We start from the raw sequence: 26,605 nt of genomic DNA on the forward strand, positions 1-26,605 counted from the left end.
TATGTTATAGCGATGTTTCCATTTGTGTATAATCACCTTACCAAACAAGCCTTTAATATCTACGTTCATGTAGGAAGGACTTTTGTGTTTTTACCAAGCGGCAACCCACTGTGACGTCCGCCCATTGTTTGGTGAACTCAAGTTTTGTATTTTTGCAACTACCATTTAGGCTGTTCTGAAACAAAAGTAACCATATATGGAGGAGGAAGGGGAGGAGCCTAAAAGTCACACAGTATTCATGCCCCAATCCGAACCATGGTTTATCGTCTCTTTGGACTCAAATACAGTTTTCAGACACTTCTGCACTGGCTTCACTTTCTGTACTGTATACAGTCTATATGTACTCAGTTAGCTGCAATATGCAACTTCACCACTAGAGAGCACTAAGTCCTACACACTGAACCTTTAAGAGGATGCGTGACTCCCATTAAAAAATTTAACGAGGTTGTCTTTTATTAAATAATCAGATAAACAATGTCCATAGTATAAACGTTACCCACATGCGTACCTGCTGACTCGAACCATAAACTAAAACCATTGTTGACCAGTCTATCAACACTTTAAGTTACACTTGTGATGCTAATTGAAACTTACTTATCCAGTTTTTCCAGCTTTACAGTTCAGTCAGACAGAAAACTACTTTTCAAACCTTACTCGACCCACCCGCCTCTTAAAAACAACAGAGGCTCTAACATTGAGAAGAGCCATAGTAGAAGAGAGCACTGAGGTTTGGAGAGGACAGTGGGTTAAACACATATTGATGTCTGGGTAAATCATTACAGACACAAAGATATGCACGATTGTCTGATGGGAAATGACATTACACCACAGGGCAAGGGCCGCAGGACGATCATGTCGCAAACAAGAGAAACCGTCTCACGTGTTTAATTGCAAGTGTAAACAGGTGAAACTTTCCTCTCGGTAGTAGTTTTGTAGTCCTTCCTTTTTTCCTATTTTTTTTTATTGTCAACCAGCCCTGAAGCGCAAATCCCAACAGCAAATGGGAAAACACCATAGCAAATCACAAAGCGAAAGAAATCACAAAACACAGCGACATTGACTTTTGAGAGAAAAGGACAGTACCTGCTGTCCGTTACCAGGGGTTGTCACCGATTAGACAAATTTACTGTCCGTCATTTTAACAGGAAGGAAATGCTGCTTTTACGTGTAAACATGTGCGCTACCTATGAATCGACATTTATCCGATTATCAGCCATGACTATGCAAACTCATCTTCAGTCTTGTATTCTCTTTAAACAGATTCGTCATGTGAATTTGCAGAATCTGTAAACGAGGGACAAGATTAAGAGTGCAGAGGGTTTTTGGTTTCTGTTTCTACTTTGACCAATCACGTTGAAGCAGGCTTTGGTTGCCTGCAGGTAAACGGTCCGTGTCGAGAGCAATAGAAGTGGTAAACATTGCCAAAAGGGCACTGGCTAACAGCCAATATAACCACATTTATATGTAGATAGTTGTCAATATAGATCAGCCAAAATGTTGTCCGGAACCCAACACACCTTTAGAAACTATCGCTCTTGGTGTTTTGTGCCGAAAAAAGTTCAACTCATGGGATTAAAGAAAATAGTCTTCGCTGAATAAATCCACTGTAATTGGTGTTTTGCTGCTGTTGTATGTTTTGAATTGCTGTGGTAATTCTCCCGTTTGTTGTAGCGAGTAGCACTTCAGGGCCACTGTTGTGTTACCGCTGCTAGCGTCACCACAGCTAGACTTATTGTGTTGCTCCCGGCTTGTGTTCGCATCACTTGATCTCCGCCTCTCAGATCGACAGGATGTAAGTAGTTTAGACGACTAGTCAAATATGCAAAGAAATAACATTGTGTAAACAATTAGACGCACATACAAAAATACTGAGGCTGATAATACTCAAAAGTATTTTAATTGGCTTTGTTGTGCAAAATAACCCACACGGTGAGATGTCAGTGAGTGTGATGCTCTCATGAAACCCGAAAGAAATGCCACAGTCGCAGACAGAGGTGTGACAAATGTTCGTCTCACAAAACTGCAAGAAATTCAAGTCATGATCTGGCAAAAGTAAAAAATAGGAATGCTGTCACGACCTACGGCAACAATGCGATGTCCTGGGTACTCAAAGTTAATCAAAAAGGGCATATCCTCCTTTTTCAGATGGCACAACATTCAGGAGAAACGGTTTGTGGGAGTGTTTTTTCGGCTTGTTTGCACCCGAAACCAACTGAACATGACGATTTCATAGGAGAGAGAGAGCCATGAAGAGACAACGCAACGTGGTGACATCAAAGAAGGACACAGGGTACAGACGACAGGGTTGGAGGTAGAGCACTAGTTTACTCAGAGAGAGGTGGGAGCGCAGAAGAGGAGATCAGAGGCTGGGAGCTTTGCCTATCAATGGTCTTCATAGCAACAACAATCTCTAAGATCTTCCATCGCATATTAACATCGCTACACTTGGAGAAATCTATTACACTTAGGGTTGCATAGGGGCGGACATTTTCCGGCAAATTTCCGGAAACTATCCGGAAATGTTCCATGGGAATATTGAGCTTGGGAATTTGGGGAATTTTGAAAAAAATTATATATTCGCAAATTAATTGTGCGTGATAAAAACATCATTCAAAACTCTATTTTAAAGATGTATGGAATGCAGCACATGCTGCACGTTGAATTTCAACCCTGCACTGTGCATTCTTCCATCACATGCACAGATAATTGCCAGCATCCTGTTCACTACACAGGGCTAATGAGGCCTGCTGGAGTGTGCAGGAATAGTCAGGTAAGTTTCGATGATATAACTGGGGAAAATATATTAACATGCTGATTGAGGATTGTTCATCTGTTCATCTAGCCTATTTCTATTCATTTATCCATCAATTGTAAATATTTTTAAAGACGACTCCAACTGTTCGGCCAACTATTTATATCTCTGGAATTGCATTAGTGTTTTTTTACAAGCTTTTTTTCTCATCTTATTCTACAGAAAACTTCCACGTGCACTATCTTTATGTGTGGAGACATTTCAACCCAACCAATGTAGAAGGAAAGGCTGTGTGCATTTGCAAATACTGTTCAAAGACCTATGTTGAGAATGAAACAAAGATCCAGAAACATATAGTCAAGTGCCCAAAGTTTCCTCAGGGCTCATATCAGCCTATGACAAAACAAAATGTCTATATTTATGTCTGTATATGACAAGGTAAATACAGTGAGTATAAATTACCCACATTTCCATTTTTTCCGTTAATTCCCGTTAATTCCTGTATATTCCCGTATATTCCCGTGGAAAGCGTCCCACTTTGAATATTCCCAGAATTTGCAACCCTAATTACACTTAGTCTATAGTTGTTTTGATGGGAGCCTGAAGCTGGTGATGTCATGTTTTTCATGTTATCAACAAATCCCTGTCTGCGTTTTTCAAAGCCTGATATGGATTAGGGAGCTGCACTGTTGCTCTAAGTGACATGTTCATTCATTATCAGAAACCTGGGCACTGTCTTTGATTTTAAATCAATCCCACAATAACCATTCTGTTGCCTAGCTTGCTCGGTAATAGACCCCAAATATGTGCTCATCTGCAGCTATTATTAATCCCCACGAACGTGCTGTTTAACCCCGTGTAAGTCATGTGTGTGTTGGGTAGAAAAAACAAAATACAGATATTGTTGTGCGGCTTTTGCAGTTGTGTTGTGGCTTTTGCATACGTGCGTTTGTATGTGTAAGACATCTGCGCAAGCGTACTTTAATCACACCGACAGTGGAGTGACAAAAAAACAAGTTGTGTGTTTATTTGATGACAGTAACTACACGGCCATGGACGCTGGCAACGGCATGATGTATAATCAGAATTAGAGAAAGGTTTCATCTGCTTTGTGTTAAGCTGCAGTGTCACTGTCACCTCTGGGAAGGCATCCTGACACGCACACACACACACACACACACACACACACAAAAGACAGACACGCACCCGCACACACACACACCTGCTCGGCCTCGGGTTGTTTTAGGTTGCATGAAGTGCTACATCTCAGCTCCCCTCACCTAACACAGCCTTCATTAACAGCTGCTGATGGAGACAGAAACACACACACACACACACACACACACACAATACACACACACACACACATTAAGGCATGCACCCACAACACAAGAGTGTGTTCAGGTGGCCTCTGCTGCTCTGCTGCACCTCATTATTGAAGTACTGCTGCGTTGTCGTCTTGTTTGCACCGAATTCATGTTACTGTATTTTACTATGACAGTACGTTAAACACATGCAGGACACACAAACGCCTCGAATCCTAAGGTTACTCTTCTTCTGTGGTAACGTTTTAGTGGCATCTTGGGAGTCAGACACGTCTCTGGGACTTCACTGATGACGGAATGTTGTTTAGGAGGGGTCATACAGGGAGGAAAAGATCCCAGGGGTTGGTGAGGTTTGGCAAAATGGTGGCGTCGTATCAGGAGGATCACGGCCAAGGACGCGATGCAACACAGGGAGCGGTGCGGTTTGTGTCCTCGTCTTTGAAGGTCACCTGGACGTGACACCACCAGCAGTTGGATCTATGACTCTGAATCCTGGAAACAGTGACAGGGGGAAATAGCAAAACATCTCAAATCGAATAACTGTATCTGCATTTCATGGAATCAAACTGTGCATCATCAAAGACCAAATGTAATATATGATACAGGAAGATCAGAGCATCCCTGCTGAGCATCACACTTAGGAACATTTCCAGACTATGTGCTGCTGGTTAACACATAATCTTATCTTCTGTAACTGAGTTATCTAATGAACCTCGAGAAGAAATAGGGAGAGAAAGGATGTGACTGTTGGAAAATCGAATTAACGCTCCTGCAGGCTCCTTCGCTGTTTGACAATTGGTTCATCAAAAAGCCCCCTTTATTTTGTCAAAAAGCAACACTATAGTTTCAGCTATAGATACCTTTGTGCCTGTCCACACTGATATTGATATTTTGCTTTCGGCATTCAGTCTCGTCCGCACGCAAACAACGTTTTAAGTCACTAAAACTGAAATTCTAAAGTGCAGATTTTCAAAAACTCCAGTTTCTGTGTATTCCTCCGTATGTGTAGTACAACAATAACAATGGAGGCTATATAATGTTTTTTTTCACTGCTCACTGAGCATGCTCATGTACTTGAGGTCGTGGATGTAGACTTTACCGCCACCTACTGGCCTGGGATGCTTGTTCAAGCGTTTGAAGTCATTTTTGAGTTCTCATCTGGAACAATATTTTTGTTTTTATGGAGGGGAAAAACTCAGTTCAAAAGAATTTCCAAAGAATGGTAGACGAGGCCCTGTTTTCCCTGGATCTTCTGAGATTGCACAGGAAGAATGATTAAGAGGATTTTCATCTCAGCAGATACATCATGCTGTTTGTTAAACAGACTGACGTGAGGAGACAAGGCCGCTGAATGAAGATATACTGACTTCTCCATTTCTCACCACAACAAGCTGATGTGCATGAAACACCGTTATTCACATCAATCAACCGCCTGCTTCAGAGGAATTGTGCAGAATCTGGAGCTGCTGACCCAGCATAGTGGAAAGATGGGGGCAGTGTTTATTGAGGAAGTTGGGGGGGATGTATGACTCACAGCACAGTGACAGTGTGTGTGTGCGTGTGTTTTTGAGTGTGCACGTTCACTCACTTTCACTGAGGGTTTGGAACTGAGGCCAAGGAATGAAAACACAGTGTTGTTCTCCTTCGCTTGGAAGAAGTCTTCGTAATCCTGAGGGAGGGGGAAGAAAGAAAAGGACGTTGAGTGTAACCTAATCTCTGCCAGTTTGAAAAGTGGACGTAAACAACTCTGCTAAATTCTCCATATGCTCCCACTGCTGCTTTGCATATAATTCACTGACCATGACATTGCAGAGTAATGGTGGATTACCTTGGCCAGTGAGAACGACGGCAGGCCGAGCAGATAATCTGCCTCGTCCATGAAACTGGATTACGACGGGATTACAGAGGATCGTGCAATCCCAGTAGAGGACAGGACCTGGCAACCTCCGACTGATCGAACTCATTCACCAGCACATAGATAGCTTAGCCTTGTGCTAACCTCTTTCAACGTAAACCATTTTCTGGCATTCTTTTTCTACATTGAACCATCATCTACGTAAAGCACATGCTATGAGAATGGAAATGCAAATCTCAACACTCTCTATTCTAAACATCATCGAATGGCCCACCGTACCCCACAGTAGCAGTCATCACTGAAGATCTGCGGAGGCAGCGGGTTGCCTTTCTCTGGCTGCTTGTCCTGGGGTATGTTGCGGTACATCCACAGCCTTTGCTCCTCCAGCATGGTGATGTCTATTTCCTGGAAGTTGATGCGATTGCCCTCCAGGAAACCAACGATGGACTGCTGATGCTTTTTCAACTGGGGCGGTCGAAGAAAGGGAATGAAAGGAGAAGACGGATGACCGCAGGGGAGGGATGGTGAAGAAAACGAGGGAGGGGAGGATAAAGATGTAAATTTGAAAGAATTTAACGAAATGACAAAGCCGGCAGAAGCAAACAGACAAAAGGAGGAAGCCCACATTCAACAGTCAACTTTACCAGTTGTAGTCTATGAGATGGATGTAACAGCTCCAAGCTGTGGGGCTGTCCTGATGTACTCTGGGATAACATGGATCTGTGTGTTTGTGTGTGTGTGTGTGTGTGCGTGCGTGCGTGTGTGCGTGTGTGTGTGTGCGTGTGTGTGTGTGTGTGTGTGTGAGTGCGTGTGTGTTTGTGTGATAGTGTTTACGAATTCTGTGGAAAAACAATCCAAGGATAATTTTAGAAAGGCAGAGAATCTCCCACGCTAACTCCACAGTTCAAGTTCCATGTCCAACATCCGTCGCACATCACTGAATATATTTAGAAATATTGTATACAAGTGTACTTAAGAAAGCTTGGATCCATCCCTGTTACAGCATGAATTGATATAAACAAGGGCTTTTATTTTGTTGTGTATTATCCAGCATCGTGACAACTGTTTAATTCTGAATGTCTTCTTTGATGCATGAGATGAAAAATACAGACTTACGTATTTCCTATTTGCTGAGGATTTAGATAGATGCGTCGGCAGTGGGCCCTTTAGTTTACGGATCATGATCGCCCCCAGTGGAGCCATTGTTTTACCTTTAAGACAATAAGGGATTGTTCTGGATAGACAGTTAAGGACAGGGGGGTGTCCTCCCACACACACACACACACACACACCGAGACGAGTTTCTCAAACTGTGATTCTCTGTGTGCGTGGTCTTCAAACTGCTTCTTTTTGTGACTCACAAGTAAAGTTAATCAATTACTGCAAGAATTCTGAGTGTCTTTGAAGAGAAAGATGTCTGTCAGAAGGTAAAACTTTATAAGGATCCATTAGTTTACAGTGTGAGTCTATAGTGTAATGCACATTGCTGGTGATCACCTGCGTCTTCCTGTGACCTGGAAGGCCCTATGCCTCTAAATAATGAAAAAGTTGCCCCAGTGAGTGTGTGTGTGTGTTTGTTTGTGTATATTGAGGGAATGGTACAGATTGTTGTGTCCGCAAGAGTGTGTGCGTGCACCTTGGATTAAAGACATACAAACACAAAAATGTCAATATATGGGAGTAGATTATTTGAGGGCCCTTTCTGATATGCAGGGATTAGTTTAAGGTTGAGGGAGCACGTAATCCTCTAGTCACAGGCAGAAAGAGACAGACAGCAAGGGAGGACTTGCGATAATCAATATCAAATAAACCCAAACGGATCAATTACACTCGTCGTGGACTACAGCAGACAACAATAATGCTGTAATTTCACCATTTGTGTAAAAAAAAAAACATGGCTGTGACTATATACTTAATCATGATGATTACAACCTGACATTTGAAATTAGGACAACAGGAATTACAAAATGTAAAACCTGATGAGGCTGAACCCGACACACATCTAGTGATGACTGGGGGGGGGGGGGTAACCTAATTTGCACTTCCATTCATTCTGTGTTGATCATTTCCGCCCCACTAATCCGCTTGTTGTAAATATGTGTACTGCTCATTTTATGGGGACGCCATTGTCTTTCCATTGTTGATGCTTCTCCCTCGAGTCTGCTTTTTTTTCCGCTCACACATCTCGCATTTTGTTTTTCCAGATTCATTCTCACTTTATTCAGGCTTATCGTCCTCCATCTCTACGTCCCACACTGTGAAAGTGTTTTTTTTCTATATTCTCCACGCACACACACACATCAGATTGAATCAGCGGAAGGACCCGGCCTCACCACTCTTCTTGATTCAATCTATTGTAACTCAATTCACAGTGAATTACATTCACATGAGCTCAACACTCACATAACTGACCCAAATGGTAAACCTCTTCAAGCGTGTATGAATGTGTGTGTGTGTGTGTGTGTGTGTGTGTGTGTGTGTGTGTGTGTGTGTGAGTGTGTGTGAGTGTGTGTGTGTGTCATACAGAGATGGTGTGTGGCTATGTTTTAAATGTATGTGTCATAGGTTTAAAAATAACTCTTCCCCAAACGCTCAAAGATTGCGCAGCCCTCTTCCAACGAAATGATAAAATAAATATATTACTCATTTGTCCCATTACCTAAGAGCCTGAGCATCCGAGCGTGAGTGTTGTTTGATCATTTTCTGCTCAAACTCACTATCAGCTGGACTCTCTCTCTCTGTGGAATGTGGATGTTGCTCTTCACTGCAACTATGGAGATGAAGGATTGTGTTTTTTTTTAATGACGCCATTGCTCTTTAATTCTGTGAAATGTCAGAGAATAGTGATATAAAGTGCAGAGTCTTTGATGGTAAAATGATCATGTTAAATGTCTTTTTTCCAAAACGTCAAACATATTTAACTCATGATATAAATACATGAAACGCACCAGACCCACACGTATGAGAAGCCGACATCAGATAATCCCATATCTGATTCATGCAAACGGCAACACACTTTCTCCTGAGCTTCTTCACGTAGATCTCGTGGTGGCAACTTTTAAATTGATCGAATAGTCTTTCGATAATTTCAAAGAAGTGTGTCGCCCTCCATTCAGGGCCACTGACACAAATCAGTCTTATGGGTCGAGATTGAAACTTGCTGCATTACTCAGAGGTTGAACAAGTTGACTGGAACATCCCTCAAGACTAAAGCCTTGGATTTAGTCCTCTTTCTGCTCCTGATGACAGTCCCAGTGTAAAACACTAAATACAATAACACTTGGGATTTCTTTCTCCAATACATGTTCGATATGGCAAAAATCTGCTCTAAATACAGTTGTGATTTTTGTTTAAACTTGGTCTAATTTGACTAAGTTTGCTTTTATTGTGATTTATGAGGTCAAAGATGATATGTACATACATTAGTCTCCATCCTAGGGGAGTGTACATGAGTCTTCTCACACCAAACACTGTACTTTGCTCTCCATATATTGGCGAAAGAAGGTTTTACGAGGATTTGCTATTTGCTGATGTATTTTTAAAGGTAGTGCAGGTGAGGTGGCTGCCACCCCAGATGGAATATTCAACACAACCCTGTCATTGAAATGCAACAGGCTGAAGGAGCACACATATCTGAAGGGATCGCAACGAGCACTCACCGCCACGGAGCCACTCGAGGACGCAATGTAAACCTTGATGACCATCTTAATCCCAAATATATGTCATGCAGTTCCTCAGCGATCTGACGGCAGGCGGCCGCGACCTCCCTCTGTTCCCTGGATTGAAGCCGGAGACTTTGAGCGAAGAGCCTGTGCATCAGATGAGAGGAAACACGCGTCTGCAACAGGCAAACTGAACCATGATCGCGTAGGAGACAAGGCGCTCAGCTGCTGCAGCTCCAGACTGACGCTCACTGTGCACCCACACACACACGCACACAACACTGGACTTCCGCTCACTACTTTTCACAATAACAAACAACGTGGTTTAAACTTCATTATTCACAGTTGGGAGCTTATCCACGCAGAAAATGAACAAATAGCTCGAGTCAAATTTTGTTTTGTCTTTTGTTTTTTTTACATAAATGATATCGTCGTGCTTTTATTGTGAAAACAAAGAAGTGAAGACTCCATATTATTACCTCCCAAAATATTAACTTGATATAGGTAAACTTTCAGGTGAGGGGGGAAATGTGGTTTTTATGGTTTCTACTCAGATCATGTCATGTTGAATTAGTCCAGTGGAATTAGATTTTTATTTGCAGCGTATCTCAGGAACTGAGAATTGAAGCATTTGTTTGTGGTCTTGTGCGAGATCTACAAATATTGTTTATGAGCATTTTCTCCTTGTAAATAAACTATTGCAATCATATAGTTAAAAATCTGGCTATGTGATCCAGTGAGTGTTGATTGTTCTGCACATTTTGGTACAGATTTGGAGCCAGGAGGAGATTAAAATGTGGATTAAAATATTTATCCTAATTTAGATGATGTGCTGCATTGATGGAGGTTATTGTACAGATTGTGTTCAAATTTGGTCTATATCGTCAATAGGTCCCACAAACTAAGGCCTGTAAAACATTTCAGTTATAATCAAATATAGCCTTAAAAAAGTAATCCTAAGAAACATATTGTCTGAAAGCCAAAACCATAAAAAGCCCAGATTTAGTGAAAGAGAGTGATATTGTAATCACATTTTAGCTACTATATGATGTCAATCATCATTTCCCGTGCCAACACAATCTTTTATTCATTTTGTGCAGCATTGGGAGAGAGCATTTTTTGGATTTTCAATTTTCGCCTATTGCTGCCAATAAGATAATGGCAGGTATGTGTTTGTTTGGGAAACAATAGCATATTTTAATATGTTATTATTGTTATTAGTATATGTACTGTACGTAATTATTAATATCATAGCTGCTATTAAGGCAGACTTATTTTCCTCGATGGAAACATAGCAAAACTTTAAGGGAAATCTTTGAATATTTGTCAAACACAAGCAGGTTTCCCAAGAAGAGGAATGTTAACAGTACAGTGCACTGAACTATTTGATTGGAAAGACAGATTGACACTCCTCAACAACGACGACTTCAGGTGGCCTTACATGCAGAGAATCAAGAATCAAAAATATTACTGTTGTGGCTCATCAAATGAATCACCTTCTTCTCTGTCCTCTAGAGGGCAGTATTGGCCTATCTACTGTTTTGTGTCTCCAACACTTTCACTTGGAACTCTTTATATACAGTCTATGATTTGGACCTGAATAACATCTTGGAGATTATAATATGCTTATCATCAGAACCATAGCAACATAACTAATATATTCAAAGTGCTACACTTGTTTTTTTTAAACGCGGGATGTGGGCGTCTACCCATTTGTCCGAGAAATGCACAGAAGAGAGACTTAAATAAATGAACCCTCCCACAGATATTCATGAAAAGACTGCATTACTACCAGATAATATATGTTGTATGTTCTACATGATAACTTTATACTATCTATAATATTACTAGAGTGTATCAGGTCTATATGTGGAAGTGTAGTATTGCATATACCTGTAACTAATAATAACAAAATATATAATACATAGGAACTTGATAGTATCTATGATGTCATTGGAATGTATTAGGTCTATATATGGAAGTGTTATGTTGTATACTATGTCAATAATAAGAAAACTATATATACTACATAAAAACTGATAGTTTGCATATTACTGTATTATTAAAATGTATTAGTTCCATATATAGAAGCTGTGCATGCGGGCAAGATTAGAGCGCCCCTCTGGTGTTATAGTGTAACTGCAGCTCTGCGGTTGCCATGGTACGGCGTCTGTCGCTCGACTGAAGCAAACCTACAGACGGGGAGTGGGAACAGACAAACCGGTTTCTGACCCACAGACGTCCTCCTGTCTCACTGGGGATACTTTACAGGTTGGTGCGTTTTCAAAATAACCGACATGACCGTTCTCTTCCAAACGAGAAGGGGACGTACCTGCGTCTTATGTAACCACTGCAGAGCTCGCTAAAGTTCATGCTAGTTAGCGTGCTAACAGTCCAAGCTATGTGGCTAACATTAGCCAGTGGAGGCTAAAGTTGACCGGGAACCTTAAAAAAGCTTGAAATGTACGTTTGAACCATAGACTGTATTTTGAACATGTCGCGTTCACGTGTACGTGTCGGAGGCAGCAGATCCTGGACCATAGAGCTCACCCCAACCCACCTGTTGATGCTAGCTCTGTTGTTGCCATGCTAGCAGCATTAGGTAGCTCACCTAGCACCGTTAGCTTGGTGGAAATACTTAAATGATGATGTTTGCTAACACTGAAATGCTCCGGCAATCCTCTCCCATTGTTTGACGTTTGTTCTGGATTGTTTTGCCTATGTCTAATCGTGTTGTTTAATGAGCAACGGGCCGGATGATGCCGTCAGGTGCTGTTGTGTTGATGCTCTTATTTGACAGGCAGTCTGACAACAATGGCAGAGCACCTGTCAGTAGCACACGGCCTTCTTTAATCCAATCTGTCCGTGTCAGAGAGAGCTGGTCAAGTAGAGCTGCCACTTCCGCTGTAGTAAGCCTCTAGTGACCAGCAGCTGTTTGTGCATTTATTTTCACTGCAGAGAGACTGTGAGGAGCCCAGAGAACAGAACAGCAGCCTGGAGACGATCAAATATGGTTTAGAAGACAGAGTCGACTGGGGTGTGATGTACATGGTGAGTTTTAACATCTATCATCCTTTTCTAAGGCTTTTGCGTGAGTTCCTAATGAGAATAAAATGTCTATAACCATTGATCACACTCGATTTTAAACATCAGTAGTGGCATATAAAATCAAAGTCTTGAAACATTTTCCTGATCTTTAATCATACATGTAAAATAAACTCTAACTTCAAAATGATATACAACAAAGTATTAAATTAAGAAACAGGAAGGTTGTTTTCAGGTGTACGACCTATCTACCTGGCTTATAAGGATGCTGCAATATTCATTCAATTCAATTCAAACCACAGATAATTTATATATTAATATTTATCAAATAAACAATTTTCCTGTCAGGATCTTAAGTCCTCCCGTAAAGATAATCTTATTTGAAAAGGGTATACAACTCAATTTAACATTGTGTTTAAGAAATAAGCTTGTTTTCAGGTGTGCAACCTTTCTTCCCTACTTGACTTATAATGATGTTCTTGTCCTTTTATGGTGATGCTGAGGATGTGTGGTGTGGATGTTGCCATAGCAATCACTTGCCCATCAAGTGATTCTATTATTGTCAGAGTTGATGAAGAGGCCAGATAAATGGATGACCTTTACATCCTGTTAAATCAAACAAACACCAAGGAGCATACTCTCTCCACAGTATAAGGTTTGAATAACATATTCATTCTTTAAAATAAATTAAGTAATTTGATATCTAACAGTAAAAAAAGATATGTTTTTAGTGAAAAATTTTAGTTTTGTACCTCATCTTACTGCAGTCAGTAATGCTAATCTGGCTGTTTAATAAGTCACCAGGCAGACAGGGGCAGGCTGGTATTGCTTTCGTAGCAACGGTCGTGTGGAATAGTGATATAATACATCATTCAGCCTCATGGAAAATTCCAGCTCATTTGTATTGTCGCTTAGTGACCAAAACACACAATAAAGACAACCTGAGCGAAAACTAACTGGCCTAACTTCTTATAACACTTCAGGAAGTATTTTGAGGATTTCAGCTTAGTTATGCATGAAAATAATGAGGTTTCATTTTTAATTTAAGTCTGTTAAATTATGTATGGTGTAACCCTTGTAATAAGTATTCCTTTGTTAATTTTAACTTGTAACCCCAGAAAATCCTTATATGACTTAAAGTCTGATTTGTTTCTTTGACGCTTTTTGTGTTTAGACTAAACTCTGCATTTTCTCTTAAAGTGTCAACATGGAGTCTGTAAATGCCACTGACCGATATGAGGACAACAAGGATGGAAGTCGCCAGTCCCTCCGGAGTAGAAGTAAAGATTCCCGAGGATCCTCCATCCAAAAACACAAAAGCAATTCCCGGGATAATATCCAGTATAAGGATGAAAAAGATTCCTGTGCTGAGAGTAGATCCAAAACTAGAACCTGGCGTTCAGATCCTGATCGGGACCAGGTATCAGGTGGTGAGGGTCGGAGAAGTAGTGCCTCCTTTTACTCAGAGGACTATGAGAATGAGTCTCCCTCAGAGCGTTCGCTCTCACCACATTCCCGATCCCGGACGCCATCCCCTACTCCTGTAAAAGGGGTGCGGGATAAGAGGATTTCTGTCAGCCCCCTCTACAAAACAGGTTGGTAAAGTGAGCAAGTGATCAAGTATGGATGGTCAATCAATGAAACTTAATCCTGACTGCTCTGCTGTCGAGTGGATGACAGTGTACAACAGATTTAACACTGTGGCTTCTGTATGAATGAGGACGAGGTGTTTATTAGCAGTTTCGAATGCTTTACTTTTATCCATTTTCTCCATCATGTGTTTCTGTCTCATAGGTGGTGTTGGGCGCAAGGGTTTATCCCGTCCACAGCGTTTAGGTCGCCAACCCCTGACACAGCAGCATCGGAGGGGGGTGCGATCACAAAGCAACGAGTCCACAACCCCAAAGGACCTGGATCTTGTGACCAAGCGGATGCTTTCAGCCCGCCTGCTAAAGATCAATGAATTGCGCAACGCTCTTGCTGAGCTGCAGCAGCGCACTGATGAGCTGCAGAAAGAAAACAGAATCCTCAGACAGGTAGGCCTTATTCTCTAGTTTGAGTGGGGGTGAGTGAGAGATCGTATTTGTTTTCCTTTTTCCTTCAACACCTGTTGCATCCTAAGATGGAATGTCTTCTTATTTTGTCCTGCAGCTTCAGTTTCGTCAAGAGAAAGCCCTGCAGCGCTACGATGACACAGAAAGCGAGATTTCCCAATTGTTGTTGCGCCACTCCAACGAGACCCAGGTGCTGCGCGAACGACTCCGGCGCACTCAAGAGCGCGAGCGTGCGGCCGAGCGGAGGCTGAAAGAAAGCGAGGAGCAGCTGCAGAGAAGTCAGACGACCATCGTCCGGCTGAAGAAGCTGGTCGACCAGCGAGAGTTAGGAGCCAGGGACGAGTTGAGCCGCAAGCTGGAGGAAGAGAAGACACGAGCCCAGGAGGCAGATCGCAAGATTAAGGTAAATGCATTATTTAGTTAAGTTATTTATTGATATTCAATTAATACACATTTATAAGCTATAACTTCTTATAAAGCAGCTGTGATTGAATTTGCAAAACCATCATTCGTCCTCATTTCCGAGTACGAGCTCTCCCATGTCTTCTTGAGATGCAGTTTAGAGATTTGACTTGCATTTTTGCATTTTAAAATCCGTGTGTATCTGAAGGAGCTGGAGCGCAGCATGGAGCTGAGCAGCAGCAGTTACCAGAGGCAGTTGGCTGCAGAGAGGAAGAAGACCATCAGTGCCCAGGAGGAGATCAGGACCCTGCAGGAGGAGCTGGAACGACTGACCAATAGACTTAAGGTGCATATACACAGAAATACACGGAAAATAATAACTGAAACAAAATGTTTTATGATTGTGCATAAAAAGCATGTATGACATTTATATTTTTTTATATTCTCATCAGGAGAAGGAGAGAGAACTAGACGCCACAAACATTTATGCCAACCGCATGGTGAAATCCTCACGTAGAACAGATGCTGACAGCTGCACAAAGCGGAAAGGTAACACCGAGATTATAATCCCTGTTATCCTGTTTTGTTGCTGGTTGGTTGTTTGGTGCTTATTTACAACAATGTTTACCAGGAGAAATACTCAGATTTTATTCCACATCCAGTCCCCGGCAGGAGCAGCAGCAAGGCAGTGCAGACTCAAGATATGGTGTCCAGTCTGGGTTTTCCCACACCCCCCCCTGCCATCACCGATGCCAATGATTACAGTGAGCAGGGACCTGACGAATACCTATCACTCAAGGCAGAGTGTCTCCTCCTCACCTCTCTCACCATCCACATTTCATCTTTTGATGCAGCACACAGTCTGTCATTCACCTGTTGTGACGCTTTCTGTCAACAGGAGCTTGGTGGAGTGGACAGACAGGCAAAGACCGAAGACAGGAATCAAAACCGGGAACGACAGAAGACGGGTGACGAGGAAAAGGAAAGAGACGGGAAGAAAGAGCAAGACAAGCAGCAACTCAAGCAGGAGATGAATGCGCATGAAGAGAAGGCGAAGAGATTAAGAGACGGTAAAGACGAGAGTATCCGCACAGAACATGCACTTATTGTCTCAACATCTCTTTAATTTAACTTTATAACCAACTATGTTCACAGGCGGTGAGAAAGAATCTGAGGAAGAAGACAGAAAGAAGACAAGTGCACTGTTGAACCAGAAGGAGAACGAGATCAATAGGACGCGTGGGCATGTCCAAGAGGAGGTGGAAAAGTGGAACCAAGACGTTCTGACCAATCAGCATGCAGCAGAGGAAGCACGTCTGAAAAAAGAGCAGCTGCTGGCCAGGCTGCGCGATATAGATCGTCAAAACGGGGGCGGCCAGGACTCCATGTTTGCTGAGTCGAGTTTTTCCGAGACCAACAAGAGTTCCAGCGACCATTTTTCTCCTCGCCCGCCAGAGCAGAGGAACCATAACTCCTCGATCTTCAGCCTCACGGCACCAGAGGAGTCAGCCAGCTTGGGTGCTGGTGATGGAAGTGGAGTAGGGGGGAGGAGAATAGCAGGTATAGAGGGTGGAGCAGCGACAACCGGGGTGGGGAGGAGAACACTACGCCCTCAAATCTCCGGTGACGACTTGGCGTTCGGAGCCTACGCGCCATCTTTCGGGCTCTCAACTTCCCGCGGGTCTTTTGGTTTCCCTCCACCTCCGTCCAGAGAGGAAAGGGATTCTGCTTTAGAGGCAATAGGTGTTTTTAGTCTCAGAGGGGTGGAGACAGAGAGAGAGAAGGACACAGAAAAAGGAACGGGCAAGGATAGAAAGTCTAGTCTCATGCAGCAGCTCTTTGGAGCAATAGCCACACCCGCTGGTGACGGTGTGAGCTCCTCCAATAGAATGGGGGTCATCAGTAGTCCTCCGACTACCAATGGGGTACATTCAAGAAAGGAAAGATTCCACAGCTTCAACTCAGGGTCTTCCACTCCTCCTGCATCGTCTTTAAGCATCCTCCATGTAGCTGATAGCCGACCTGCCATCCGAGCCATCCCTTCATTCGACGACGACATCGAAGAACTGACTTTATGAAAGTAATTTAGCGCAGAGGTCTCATAGTCGGCCGTCACGTCTGTTAAACACACGTAGAAAACGACACAGGGTGAAATTAAATGAGGACCATCATCAAGAAAAACAACCAAACATAGAAGGGAAAAACTGCAAAGTGTACAAAGTACTATATTACCATACAAATGATAATATATTTCAGCCTTTTATCAATTTATCATGTAGGAAATATGTTATTTAAAGTGGTTGTACAGAAAATTTGTTTTAATTGTAGTTGCACTCTTTGAATATGTGTTTCACTGGCTGTAGGTCAGATTTCCTGTCAGTTTATCTGGGCAACACAACGACCGCAGAGCCACAACAAAAACACACACACCATCCCTGCATCTTGTCCAATAAACCGAAAGGCCCAACACGAGGAGAACAGACCGTGAATATGTCTCAATACTTTTCACATTTCAGCGCTTTGCCATATTTTGTAGTGCTCATATGTAATTATAGATCTATTTATTTTTGTGGGTACATTTGTGCAACAAGATTTATCTGTTAACTTTCGTTCCTCTCTGAGACTCAGTAATTTACCATCAAGCAATATGACAATCATACTCTACGTGGACTTATTTCGGTCACACAAAATAGGTTGTTTTGGTAGGTTCCTGCAAGTTTATGTTTGTTATTACAATTGTTTAGATACATTTTCTGTGGGAAAATGTCATAAACCGAACAGAAAATATATTATGGTTGAATAATCTGCATATTGGTTGTGTGTAATCTAGCACATTCAAAAGATATTGCTTTCTTTAGGCATATTTATAGGAGTGAATACTCTTAATTCCTGGTGTGTTTCAGGGTAGTATTACACTGAGCCGATAATCAGCACTAATACAAACAATCAAGAGAAGGTACCATGCTCTATTTATATATCTGTTTATATAGTACAAAATGTTGTATTTATAAGATTAAAAGTCAACGTGTAAAAATTTGTATTTTCTCAGTTTCTAGGAGCTTTATGTTATATGGTCGTTTTCATGAGGGAAACATGTAATTAAAACTTTGTCCGTCACTTTTCATATTCTGAATTTTTCATGTTTTCTACTTTCAGTCAAGTGACATTAAATGTTTCAAGTAACACAAAGTTGTACTTGTTGTATTGTTGTGTGAAAGGAAATAAATGATGGTTTCAAAATGGGAAACTGACGCCTGCTGCTCGTCAGACTGTGGTGGCGCACTTGCAGTGATATTCATGAGTCCTGATAGAGATTCCCGGGACGTCTCCAAGCAACCACGACCTGACGCAACCTCCATCCCCGCCCCTCCTCCCTCCTCCCTCCTCCTCCTGCTCAAAAACAAGTGGACCGTGGAGCAGCGCAGCCCTGGTTAGTCGGGCTCAGAGCTGGAGACTATCTGCACTCATCCAGGGAGGCTGAGCACATGTTTCCACCGAGACACTCTTCACAAGGTGAGTGAGCCTCAACGCAGTTTGTGTTCCGTGTATTTCACGCGGTGCTGGTTTGTCTTTCTCACCTTGCAGCAGGGAAACCAGAGGAGGCTGAAGTGGACGTGAACCTGTGTGTTATAGTATATCCCAAAGTATCATCACCTAATTTAAATGAGTAGTTAAATCAAAAACAAATTATTAGAGTAGGATAAGTGAAGAAATTAACGAGGACCAAATGTGCGCCAACGTTATTGTGCTGCATGAAATTACCCATTCATAAATAAACATGGTCACAATGAGGTCAAATTATTATCATAAAAAATATGAAATTGATAATGTACTGTTGTTATGACAGAAGCCTGGTTATGTATATATTACATATTATTTATATAGATTTAAATATAACTTGAAATATTCATATGGACTAGTTATAAATTATAATAATAACTAACTAATAACTATTAATATAGAACTTTTCAAAAAAAGTAACAAAGTGTAAAGTGAAAAGTTCTATATGAATAAGGTTATAACAATAATGTATAACTAGTCCATGTGAATCTTTAAAGTTATATTTAAATTTATATAAATAATGAACGACAAATGAGAAAAAAATAACAGTGAATAAAAACAACAGGGACAATTTTGAATGAAAACTGAACTAACTGAGTTTGATTTGCTTCATACAATGTGCCTGTGTTAGATATGATTTCTGGTTGAATTACACTAATAAAAAATGAAACGAAGACGGAAAGAATTCCGTTACCTGACATTTCCAGATACTGCATCATAGATCTGTGTGATTTTGTGTTTGTTTAATCTAAATTCATCCCTTCTTTTCTACAATCAGAAGAAAGTACCTGTTGATCCAGATCCATGTTTTGTGTCTCCCTCCCTGTGAACTATACACCGTGTCATTAAGTTTCTGTTGCCATAATGCAGGAATCCAATATGCCACAGGAATTTGGTGCTTGTATCTGTTTGAAAAGCTTTAGTGTTAATGTAGGCCATTCATCTCTTTGAGCTGTTACCTGTGGTCCTGCCATTGATTTCTATGGAGGATGCTCATATTCTCAAACGTTACTGTGCATCGACCCCGGCAGTCAGAAACTCAGCACCTCTGAATGGGAGTGACTCACACGCAGGGTTGTGTTATAGATTGGAGAGATACATTCCCACCAGAGGCCGATCCGTTGCTCTGCGATCATGTTTGTTGTGCAGACATTCCTGCATTTTCCAGATCGGAGCGCCAGGCTTCCTGAGCCCTTTCGGCCAGATGAGGTTTTTTGGTGACTTTTATTTCCAACACGGCAAAAATAAATGTCATCGGCGCAGCAACTCTGCAACTGGATGTTCAATCTCTGCAGCTTTGAAACCACTCTGTGTGGGTGATGCTCTAAGCTTTGGATGCAAGTTATTAGAATTTTTGGATTATTGGGAAACATTTTTCTTTTCACCACTTCAGTGTTTCTGCTTGTCCCGGGCTGAATTTGATATTCAGGAAGTACATTTTGGCTTTGCTTGATAAAGATTTCCTGCTGGTCTATTCAAAAGTGGCTCCTTGAACCCAGACACGTTTGAATAGACCTTAAACCCTTTATTTCTTCATAACTGGGACCATAAATCATGATGTAATATTTGCTTACACACACTTTCCGCCTTTCTAATCCTCTGAGCTCTGCTGCTCCTTTTTTTTAGATCAAACGGCTTCCTCGCTGTTCATGCATGATATATACAGGCTCTTTAAAAATGCATAGCGCATGGATTTCCCTTCTCTGTTACAATGTGGTTTCTCTGACTGAGAAATCCTGCACGTTCATGAGTCAGCTACTCTGCACATGAGGACCTATTTTTTTACCTTGCAAAAACAGCCAAAGCCTATCATTAGCTACAAGGGCAATGACTTCACTGCGGCTCTGCTGTACCCATTATGGAATAAGTGAGCGCTAACCACTTATTGAGTGCTGTAAGGGTTTGTAAGGAGACGCTTGGCAGAGGGGCTGCCCTGTTGGCCTGTAAGTGTGTATTTGCTAGATCATTTAAGAGGCTGCATTAAAGATTTAGAGCAGGTCCTTGTAAAACTGTAATGTCACATAACTTTTAAGCCGTGCTATAGCAGCCAGCCTTTTCTTTACGGCTTTTAGCTTAACGTTTTATAGCTATTGGACGTATTCTCTTGAAATTTTGCGCAAAAGTAAATTTCTTCTTATAGGATGGATTGTAGAAAAGATGTGGTCATCCACTGCCTCAGTACTTATACGATAAGAATGCTAACACGCTAAATAAAGATGTAATATACTGTTAACATTATACCTGCACATCTGCATGTGTAATCAATATTGATCTTGCTGAAACTTGACGTGTACTCTGACCTTTTAGTCTGGTCCATGTCCCATGCACTTACATGGATGAAGCAGGGTTTTTCAGGTGGCGATAGAGACAGTTTGGCTGCACTTTTTGGGAAGCAGGCATGTCGTCCATCTTCACAGTCTACATTCCATAAGAGTAAAAGTAAATATCTTATTTAATAATTCGGGAAATCAGTGCTACTTCTCAGCTCTAAACCCAAAGGTGTCTATTAGAGAACAAAACAACCAGCCGTCGCGATCCACTGCCTGTCGTATGTCACTTCAGTTTGTCTCAGGCAATAATCCCTGAGGACAGGATGTTGGAAATTGCTGATTCATTGACAGTGGCTGTGTTGTAGCTATGGAAACAGAGGTGTGTCCTCAGAGTGCTTCCCTTTAATGTTCGATACGTGCCGAGCCAGATGCTCAATCCTGATCCGAATCACAAAATGTCACAATCGTCATTCAGTGACTGAGCCTGTCATGCCAACACCGAGGTGCAGCTTTGTCCGACGTCGTGTCACGTTTGCTGCTCGACATTTGAAGATGGTTCTCAGTGGTATCGTCTGCAAATGTTTCACAATTTGTTTCTTCTCTCCCCTGCAGCTCCCAATATTATCTTCCTCTGAAACACCAATGGATCCGCTGGAAATCTTTTGAAAAAACAAAGTGCAGATGCAAGAAGAAAAAAAAGAAAAAAAGAGTCATATGTCAAATCCAACTACTTTTATTTTCTTAATTTGACACATTTTTGAGAAACCTTAATCTGCACATTTACGATGGACATCCCCACGCCACTTCAGATCACGGTGGAGGGGGTTGGTGTCTCGGAGTGTGGGTCCGGTGAGGACCAGCCAGCCGACGACCATCTCCTGACCCTGAAGGCCTTGACGGAGAAGCTGAGACTGGAGACCAGGAGACCTTCCTACCTGGAGTGGCAAGCCCGGCTGGAGGCGGACACATTCAAAGAGTCGGGAGCCGGGCAGAACCCGATTCTGAAGGAACCTGAAGGGAAACCAGCTGCGCCGATGGAGGGCGCGGTGAACCCCGACGTTATTCAGTGCAAGCCGGCTTCCGGTGTTCTGAAAGGGTTTGGGAATATTGACGAGGCTCTCAGTTGGCTCAGGAGAGAGCTGGTGAGACATTCCTATACATAAACAACACACATGTGCAGATATATATGAATAAATGTCTTTGCATATTGTGGAGTGTATTGTTGTATTATGGTCAAGACGTTTCACACAAGAGCATTGATGGAAAACAAAACCACAACAGAAGTGAGTGGGAACGAGTGTTGTCCATGAAATGAGCAGAGTTATTTATCGCTGCTTAAAATGAGATGCTTGTCTATTTGAGGTGTTACGGTGATTGGAGTCTCCTGAAAGGAAGATTGCACCATATACTGTGGCAAGTAACTCATCATGGTTAACATCCATTCTCTCTCACTTCCGTTGTGGTTGTGTTTCCGTTGTGTTTCGTTTGGATCCATGTTGTGGTATTCCAGTTTTTTCCGTAAATGCTCTTTTGTGAGACATCTTGGCCGACGTATTGTTGAGATTCAATTATTCAAACGTATATGTTTGCTCTTTGCGGAGAGAAACCTGCGCTCACGACCTCCTACTTAACTAATTAGACTTTAACAATCCACATAATTTCCAATTACTCTCCAGAAGAGCCCCATTCAAATGTGTGAAAGAGATTGATTGGGTCTCAGGCAGCAGCATCAGATGTTTGTTACACAAGTTTCCGCGAGTCTAATCATTTCACTTTGCTCAATTAGTCCACACGTTCGCCCGCGCTTCAGAAGCTTGGAGCGAGCACGCAAAGAGGCACCGGCAGAGGAAGCCGACTCGCATTCACACAGTGTGTGGCCACAAACATTCTGCACAAAGACACTGGACAAGAGAGGTGATTGTGATCATCCAAAATGTCAGCGCATGCACAGTGAGCCCGGAAGAGATTCAACCGAGAGGAAGTTGTTTGTGGATTCCCCACTGTGAGTTGTCTTTTTAGATTTTGTCAGACAATAACGACAGAGGCCAAGGACCTCCAGTGAATCGAAAACGTTTTAGATCGTGTTCAATCTGTTTTGGGGACATTACCAATGAATAAAACAGTTAAGCATATGTGTATGTAAACTTCTATATATAGAAGTGCCAAATAATGCTCCTTCACTAATTCACTTCTGAAAATACAGGATCCAAGGATATATCATTCAACTGAAAATAGGAGAATTTGGACTTTTATGTGTGAACATTTAAGTACAACCCCCCCAAAAAAAACAATGGACTCTGAGTTGCAGAAATGAATGCAAAAAGTTCTCAAATGCATTATATCTTGTTCATTCAAAAAATGCAAGCTTCAGAAGTCTGTAAATTAATCCATAAATAGTATTTGTCAATCATCAAACATCACAACAAATGTTCAAATGAAGTGTTTATAATTCTGAAAACATCAGGTTGCAAAACTATTATAAGATATTTCAACCACAGAGTTGTTATCACCTGCTATCAAGGGTTAGGGTCACCAAATTATTAAGATGATAACTAATCTATTTCCATGGCAACTGAGCAACATGACATACATAGTTGAAAGCTGTGGAAACAGTAAGTAAATTAGACTTCATGTGAAGATTATTTAGCATCTGTCGCACTAATATTTTCATTCTATTATTCTGGTTAATTCATTGACAGATCAATTCATTATTTGGATTATATCTTTGAGTCGTTGTGCCCCCCCCCCCCCTCCCCTCTCCTCTCTCTTCTGCAGACTGACATGCGTTTGCAGGACCAGCAGCTGGCCAGGCAGCTCATGCGGCTCCGCAGCGACATCAACAAGCTGAAGATCGAGCAGGCGTGCCACCTCCACCGCAGGATGCTCAACGACGCCACCTTCGGCATGGAGGAGCAGGACGAGCTGTCCGACCTGCTGTTCGAATGCCCGCTGACCCCGGGCCTCGGCCTCTCGGCCCCGCTGAGGCTCATCGGCGTCACCAAGATGAACATTAACTCTCGCCGGTTCTCGCTCTGCTAGTGGCTCCTGAACAGAACAGCCTGTACAACACTATCAGTCCAACATGTCCGCCCTGTTACATGTATTGAATCTCTTAGTGGATTGAGGGCGTGATTGCTTTTTTGGGAGGATGAGGCCAGATCCTTTTAATCAAAGAGATTTAGGGAAAAGAGTTTGACTTAAGTTAGAACATACATAGGTTTATGGCTCTATGCTAAACGGCAGCTATATACAGCAACCTCTCTGTTTTAGAACCTTCTGGCCAGCATGACTTTAAACACAATTTAAAGTTTTTACACTAAATCTCAAGCTTGGTCCCGTCCAATTTTAAGCATTATCAGTTTTATTCTTATCTGTTACTTTATATATTTTTCTCCATTTTCCTTGTTGTTTGCTTCGGTGGTTTCTATCTTTAAATCAATATCAAGCAATATCAAGCACATTCAACTGATGTCTCCTGCATACAGACTTTTGTATGAGTATTATTTGTCCCGGATCTTAATCTAAATGTTTTTGCTTGTAAAAAGATGCCTTGTTATGGATTTCAAACTGTACACTATATACATAATGAAAGATTGATTTAGCAAGTAGAGCCAATTATTTAGGGAGCCGCATATTTCTACAGAATGAAGGAAATCATATGTTCTATATAATGATCATGATGAATAGAAAATTGCACTAGAGTAACTTAAGTCATGATGGTTTCCAGTCCTTATAAATAAGGATGTCTTGCAAAATCATTAGCTTTTCCTTTTTAATAGTTGAGCTTCAGCCAGGAAGTAATGATCTATGTTGGCATTTGCTGTATAATTGGAAATAACATCAGATGTATGCCCATTTTCATAACAAGGAGGGGGGGGGGGGGGCTTGCATTTGAAATGTAAGCATATGAGATTCGAGTCAGCTAGGAAAATGAAAATGAGTTCAGGGTTTGAGATGCTCCTCCATCTGCTGTAATACAATCTGATCAGAGCTGTACTAGTTTGCAGTACAGACAGAACAGACATGTCATGTATCAACCTCTGTAATGATGATGATGATGCTGACGTGTGTTGCTCGAATATTATCCGATCAATTGTCCCTCCCATCACAACACGTAGGCCTCGGTCTCCGTTTACTTTTATCTGTTGACTTGATCGTGCGTCGATAATCCTGTAATCTAATGGAACAAACTGTACCTTAAAAAACAGTTTGGGATGAACCTGATACCGTGAGTGGGTCGCTGTTAGTTTTAACTTGTTTGTACAAATGAACCGGAAATAAATGATCCATCAGGAGAGTGGATATGTTCTGCTTTAAGTTCTATCAATGGATCTTTTGTGTTTCCTTTGTGTTTCCGTTTCTGTCACCCGAGCACATTAATCTGTTATCAGCACACTATGTATTAAAGTGCTCACTGAACCACGGAAAGATCTCAGAGATTATCTGCAGTGGAGTCTCTTAGATCCACTGAGCCAGCAATCTCCTCCACCAGTGATACTGTGGGACTAAAGCACCTTAAGTTACTAATGAGCTTCTTCGTGGTGTTGAGGGGTTTTGACAAAATGTCTGAACAGATTATATTTGTATATCCCCCATGTCATACTGTTCCCCAAGTTTTGCTTTTAGATTCCTCCTGGAAGGCAGAGACATTATTAATAGATATCCAGGAATATTTTAACTTTTGGGTAAGGATTTGAAGATGAATGACTTTACACTAAATATGAAGCTACAGCCACTGATCATCAAAACCTGTGTATAAACAGTACAACAGGCGAGATAAGAGGAAACCAAATGAGAATTGATGAGATAAGATGAGAGATCAAATTAGGTATGAGTTTAGATGAGGTAGGAGATACGAGATTAAATGAGATAAGATTAGATGAAATAACAGATGAGGTAAGAGGAGATCAAATAATATCAGATTAGTTGAGATATGGAATATAATTATATAATATGAGATGAGAAGGCCCTTAATATAAGTATTTGCAAACAGGATATTACAACAGCAAAACTGTAAAAAACAAATAAATAAAGCAGCTCTTTCCATTCTTGTTATTTTCCACTTCGTTTTGTAAAGATTAACCAAACCCAGGCTTCCCTCTGTATCCAATCTCTATGTGAACAGGACACTGGCTGTAGCGAACATGTACGGTGCCCGGGGAGCAGATGTTGGGGGAGTAAGGTGCCTTGCTCAGGGGTACTAGACAGGGTAGGGAGAATCCTCTCGGATTTTTTGACAGATCAATCCAGGTTCGTCTTTTTGTTGTTTCTCCGTGGAGTCGAACCAGAGACGAACCAGAGACCTTTTTCTGCCCATAGTCCAAGTTTCTGCCACTCGTCCACCACATCTCCTCTCAGTTTTGCTCCGATGCCTTTGTTCTGCATGTGCACACTAAACAAGAAGAACTGCTGTAAACAGTTGGGGCTCAGGCTCCCACCGATCTGTGTACGTGTGAAGACATGAGCACGGGGGGTCATGGGTTTGTGCATGTGAGCGTCAGTGTACCCCCCCCCCCCACCCCCTACCGCACTCGCTGATCCCCGTGTCCCTCTCCAACCAAATAGCCCGAAGTGGCATGTAATGAATGACTTTGTTGAGCCTGAGATTTTCATGCATGAGCTCCAGCTTTATGGAGGCTTATTGCCGCTGAAAGCCACAACGCCTCTCGACTGAAAAGC

General features: G+C 41.8%; 3 protein-coding genes across 4 annotated transcripts; 2 read left to right on the forward strand and 1 right to left on the reverse strand.

The window, feature by feature from the left end:
• Window positions 1-1,880: 1,880 nt before the first annotated feature.
• Window positions 1,881-9,830, reverse strand: sh3bgrl2 (SH3 domain binding glutamate-rich protein like 2). Its single transcript, XM_062412110.1, has 4 exons — window positions 9,592-9,830; window positions 6,212-6,397; window positions 5,666-5,746; window positions 1,881-4,569 (listed from the first exon to the last, which is right to left on the reverse strand). Exons 1-4 carry the CDS (start codon window positions 9,634-9,636, stop codon window positions 4,555-4,557), a joined length of 327 nt encoding a protein of 108 aa, XP_062268094.1. The 5' UTR covers window positions 9,637-9,830; the 3' UTR covers window positions 1,881-4,554.
• A 1,918-nt stretch (window positions 9,831-11,748) lies between these two features.
• lca5 (lebercilin LCA5) lies at window positions 11,749-18,304 on the forward strand. 2 transcript variants are annotated; one of them, XM_062412010.1, is made up of 10 exons: window positions 11,749-11,865; window positions 12,553-12,645; window positions 13,840-14,234; window positions 14,434-14,675; window positions 14,791-15,096; window positions 15,304-15,441; window positions 15,548-15,644; window positions 15,758-15,894; window positions 15,994-16,165; window positions 16,251-18,304. In XM_062412010.1, the coding sequence occupies exons 3-10, from the start codon at window positions 13,847-13,849 to the stop codon at window positions 17,171-17,173; spliced, it is 2,403 nt and encodes an 800-aa protein (XP_062267994.1). In that variant the 5' UTR covers window positions 11,749-11,865; window positions 12,553-12,645; window positions 13,840-13,846; the 3' UTR covers window positions 17,174-18,304. The 2 variants fall into 2 exon arrangements, with proteins under 2 accessions (XP_062267994.1, XP_062267993.1); XM_062412009.1 differs by having other exon boundaries at window positions 15,758-16,165.
• A 197-nt stretch (window positions 18,305-18,501) lies between these two features.
• Window positions 18,502-24,417, forward strand: fam167ab (family with sequence similarity 167 member Ab). The gene is made up of 3 exons (XM_062411515.1): window positions 18,502-18,608; window positions 21,539-22,068; window positions 23,702-24,417. Exons 2-3 carry the CDS (start codon window positions 21,712-21,714, stop codon window positions 23,963-23,965), a joined length of 621 nt encoding a protein of 206 aa, XP_062267499.1. The 5' UTR covers window positions 18,502-18,608; window positions 21,539-21,711; the 3' UTR covers window positions 23,966-24,417.
• The last annotated feature ends 2,188 nt before the right edge of the window (window positions 24,418-26,605 follow it).

This window comes from Platichthys flesus, chromosome 18 (assembly GCF_949316205.1).
Source record: "Platichthys flesus chromosome 18, fPlaFle2.1, whole genome shotgun sequence".
Lineage (NCBI taxonomy): Eukaryota > Metazoa > Chordata > Actinopteri > Pleuronectiformes > Pleuronectidae > Platichthys > Platichthys flesus.

Excerpts from the sequence above, each read along its gene's own strand:
- sh3bgrl2 (XM_062412110.1), bottom strand. The coding sequence starts at position 9,636 with ATGGTCATCAAGGTTTACATTGCGTCCTCGAGTGGCTCCGTGGCG. Across the intron at positions 6,398-9,591 it reads CCTCGAGTGGCTCCGTGGCG|TTGAAAAAGCATCAGCAGTC; the intron begins GTGAGTGCTCGT and ends CGACCGCCCCAG. Across the intron at positions 5,747-6,211 it reads GTGATGACTGCTACTGTGGG|GATTACGAAGACTTCTTCCA; the intron begins GTACGGTGGGCC and ends CCCCTCCCTCAG.
- lca5 (XM_062412009.1), top strand. The coding sequence starts at position 13,847 with ATGGAGTCTGTAAATGCCACTGACCGATATGAGGACAACAAGGATGGA. Across the intron at positions 14,676-14,790 it reads AAAACAGAATCCTCAGACAG|CTTCAGTTTCGTCAAGAGAA; the intron begins GTAGGCCTTATT and ends TTTGTCCTGCAG. Across the intron at positions 15,442-15,547 it reads GACTGACCAATAGACTTAAG|GAGAAGGAGAGAGAACTAGA; the intron begins GTGCATATACAC and ends TATTCTCATCAG.
- fam167ab (XM_062411515.1), top strand. The coding sequence starts at position 21,712 with ATGGACATCCCCACGCCACTTCAGATCACGGTGGAGGGGGTTGGTGTC. Across the intron at positions 22,069-23,701 it reads GTTGGCTCAGGAGAGAGCTG|ACTGACATGCGTTTGCAGGA; the intron begins GTGAGACATTCC and ends TCTCTTCTGCAG.